The sequence below is a fragment of the Gossypium hirsutum genome, chromosome D05 (assembly GCF_007990345.1).
Source record: "Gossypium hirsutum isolate 1008001.06 chromosome D05, Gossypium_hirsutum_v2.1, whole genome shotgun sequence".
Taxonomy (NCBI): Eukaryota; Viridiplantae; Streptophyta; class Magnoliopsida; order Malvales; family Malvaceae; genus Gossypium; species Gossypium hirsutum.
The window spans coordinates 57,647,320-57,651,577 of record NC_053441.1 but is presented as its reverse complement, the minus strand read 5'-3'; the positions used below and the strand labels follow the sequence as shown (position 1 = coordinate 57,651,577).

Here is a 4,258-nt window from a genome sequence, read left to right as displayed (position 1 = left end):
TGGGTGCACTAAAAGCCGTTAAAGGTTTGGACTTTTCTGTTATCATGATTTGCTAGAATCCTGATTTGCAGTCAAATTTACTAAAATATTTTGTTTGTTTAGCCTGATTAATTCAAGTAACTATAAAAAAATAATATTTTGATTTAATCTTTTATAATTAATGACCATACTAGCTTTTTTTTCTTTTTTATTTCCGCATGATTTCTAACCTTAATTTGTATATCAAAATCTTCTATATCTTGTTTAGATAGATCATAGGTTTTACTCTAATAATATTATTGAGATTTTCCAATTTAATACTACAATATCTAGGGTTATTTTGTCATAATTTTAATGATTCTTCACTGAAATTATTATCTAATATTTTAAACAACCAATGACTTGTTTCAAGTTGTTTAATTTGCCCCTTTCTTGGTGGTGAATTTTTTTTGCCACACACAAATTTATGATTTTCTACTAATAATATTTCTATAAATATTTTTTTCTACAGATAACATAATTAAATTTCTATCAAAAGAAAATAAAAAATTTTATATATAAAATTATTTCCTAATAAAATATCTTCATATATTTATGGAAAATATAATAATTTAGGTATCACAAATCTTACATTATTTATATAGATTGGTACATTTTTTAGCTTTATATTGAATTATGATTTCGTTACCATTTATTCCAATGACTCTTATTGAATGCTTCATAAGTTCTCATTTTTCTAAAGGATTTTCGTTTTTCTAAAGGAATGACATTTTTTCTGCAACTACTAGTTGTAGTAGGTTAAATTTTAATTAATTAAAATAATAGTAAATTATGATTAAAATTTTTTTGACTCCTGATTCAATTTAGACTAGGCAAATACAAATGACTCGTTTTATTGTTTAAAAATTATAATTAAAATTAAATTTATAAAAATATAAAAAATAATATAATATTACTTTTATATTTCTAAATAGTAAAATGAGTCGGATAGAATTACAATTACAATCCTGCTCCCAAAGTGGGCTGCCTAACCACGGACTTACCCAGGAGATAGACGTGGCAATGAAGAAATTTCAGACTGGAATATTTGGATTTCTCAAAAAATATTATGAAAAGTAACAAAAATTAAATTAAAAATATAAGCCGAAAGACTCGTGTATATCGTTTCAATTAAAGTGAATTGATGGGTTAGGAGTTTGAAACCAAGATTGGAGAAGCCGGTGAATAGCTCCAAACTGATTTATCTCCTTACTGAACACTTGTTAGGGAAAAGTTAGTCAAATAAAGTATGGATAGGTATGAATGGAGATATGAGTTTTCTTGTTGTAATGGCAGCGAACTTTATGTATGAGAAGTGTGCAAGGGTTGAAGCCTATTTAAGCATGTTAGCTGGCTATTTCTTCATCAATTCAACTTCCCTTTTCCTGGCTTATTTCGTCTTGCCATCATGAACTACAACACTTGCTTTCATCTTCTTTCACTTTTATTCATACAATGTTCTATTGTTTCCTTGGCTATGACAGTCCGGAATCTCAACTCCGATCAGTTTGCACTCTTTGAGTTTAAAGATCGCATTGTCGATCCTCAAAATGTGTTGGCAAACAATTGGACGAACTCTACCTCTGTCTGTAAGTGGGTTGGTGTTTCTTGTGGCATCATCCATGAAAGAGTTGTAGCTTTGATTAATCTTACAAACATGAATCTTAGGGGTACTATCCCTCCACACCTTGGAAATCTTTCATTTCTATTTTCTATCGACTTGAGCAACAACAATTTCTACGGCCATCTGGCTAAAGAATTAGGCCAATTGCATCGTTTGAGGATCATTCGATTAAGCTACAACCGTCTTAATGGGGAAATTCCACCATGGCTTGGGAACTTGCACAGAGTTCAAAGGTTGGAAATGAGAAATAATAACTTCACAGGCACGATCCCTCAAACACTTGTCAACTTGTCCAATCTAGAGATCTTGAACTTGGGATTCAATCAATTATCTGGCCAGGTTCCATCTTCCATCTTTAACATTTCTTCTTTGAAAAGGATTCATTTTTGTGATAATAGTCTTTCTGGTGGCTTGCCCGATGATTTGTGTGTCCATCTTCCCAAGCTGAAAGAGCTTTACTTGAGTAGAAATGAATTATCAAGTTCTATTCCATCAAGTATAGACAAATGCTGCAACCTTCAAATTTTGGAATTGTCTATTAATCAATTTAGTGGGATCATTCCAAAAAGCATTGGGAATTTGACACAACTTAAACAATTATACTTGGTATGCCTTTTCCTTGATGTCTTTAGTTTAAACACATTTGCCCCCTCCCTTCTTTTAAATTTAAAAAAAATATATTTGCAATATAAATACCAAAAATAAGAACTCATTCTTTCAAGAACTAATATATACTTAAATATGATTAGAATCGAACATATCCATATTATTTCATAACGAAAAAAAATAAAAAGCCTCTTTGATTTACACTAACAAAATAGGAAATTTAACACCTTGATGTTTCGACTATGTCTGCAGGTCAAATTCCTGAAGAAATCGGTAATCTTTTTAGTTTGGAAATGCTTAATATTCAAGCAATTAAAGGCCTTACAGATCAGATTCCGACTTCGATCTTCAACATTTTTCTCTCAAGACTATTGCTCTCTCCAGGAATAGCCTATTAGGTAGTTTGCCTAATGATATGTGTCAACATCTTCCCGAGCTTGAAGGGCTTCACTTGCATAGCAATGAGTTATCTGGTAACATTCCGTCAAGCATAGGCAAATGAAACATCCTTAAAAATTTGTTGTTGCCCCATAATCAATTTATGGGGATCATTCCAAGAAGTATTGGAAATCTAACACGACTCCAGGAATTATATTTGGGGTTTAATAATTTAGAAGGTAATTAATTTCCTTGATTTCTTGAATTTAAAGTATTTTTTTTAATAAAAGAGCTTGATTTGTAATAGATAACAAAAGGAAAAACTTTTTATTTCATTTGATGAAAAACATGTGCTGAATTATATTAAAATCTAACATCACCAAATTACTATAGAACAGAAAAGAAAACCTCTTTGACTTATGCTAACAAAATAGGTAGTTTGACACATTGATTTTTCGACCATGTGTGCAGGTCAAATTCTTGAGGAAATCGGTAATCTTCTTGGTTTGGAACTGCTTAATATTAAAGCAATTAAAGGCCTTACAGGTCAGATTCCAACTTCGATCTTCAACATTTCTTCTCTGAAGGCCATTGATCTCTCCAACAATAGCCTATCAGGTAGCTTGCCTAATGATATGTGTCACATCTTTCCAAGCTTGAAGGGCTTTACTTGAGTCGGAATGAATTATATGGTAACATTCCGTCAAGTATAAGCAAATGCAACAACCTTAAAATTTTGTCATTTTCCTATAATCAATTGATGGGGATCATTCCAAGAAGTATTGGAAATCCGACACGACTCAAAGAATTATATTTGGGGTTGAATAACCTAGAAGGTATTGAATTTTCTTGGTTTCTTTAGTTTAAAGTATTTTTTTTATAAAAGAGTTTGATTAGTAATAGATAACAAAAGTAAGAGCATTTTATTTCATTCAAGGCAAAATAGTTCAAAATAGTTAATTTGATGAAAACAAATATGCTTAAAAATATTAAAATCTAACATCTGCAAATTATGTAGAATAGAAAAGAAAACCTCTTTGACTTATGCTAACAAAATAGGTAGTTTGACACATTGATTTTTCGACCATGTGTGCAGGTCAAATTCCTGAGGAAATCGGTAATCTTCTTGGTTTGGAACTGCTTAATATTAAAGCAATTAAAGGCCTTATAGGCCAGATTCCAACTTTGATCTTCAACATTTCTTCTCTAAAGACCATTGATCTCACCTGTTGCACGTGATTTTTAACTACTTTTAAATAATGTTTTTTAAAATTATTCTAATTAGTTTTTTTTTTATTTTGTTATTCAAATTTATATTAATTTATATAATAAAATTTCAAGTTATAATTAGAGTATATGTACCATATTTAGTATACAATATAATTTTACTTCATATAATTAAAAAATATTATTAAAAATAATAAATGATAAATATAATTTAAATATATCACTAATTTTTTGTTAATTAAAAAATAGTGTTAATAATGTTTTTATCATCACTAAATCATCTATACAAAATCTAAAAATTGATTTAGTGTTAACAATTTCATTTTTACTTAATAAATTGATCTTCAAAGTTTGTAGATGATATATAATTAATATAAATATAATATATTAGATCATATAAATATA

At 29.2% G+C, this 4,258-nt stretch overlaps 1 protein-coding gene across 1 annotated transcript; it reads left to right on the top strand.

The window, feature by feature from the left end:
• Positions 1-1,495: 1,495 nt before the first annotated feature.
• LOC121217235 (receptor kinase-like protein Xa21) lies at positions 1,496-3,865 on the top strand. The gene is made up of 5 exons (XM_041092760.1): positions 1,496-2,248; positions 2,501-2,521; positions 2,616-2,721; positions 3,098-3,244; positions 3,723-3,865. Exons 1-5 carry the CDS (start codon positions 1,496-1,498, stop codon positions 3,863-3,865), a joined length of 1,170 nt encoding a protein of 389 aa, XP_040948694.1.
• Positions 3,866-4,258: the final 393 nt, after the last annotated feature.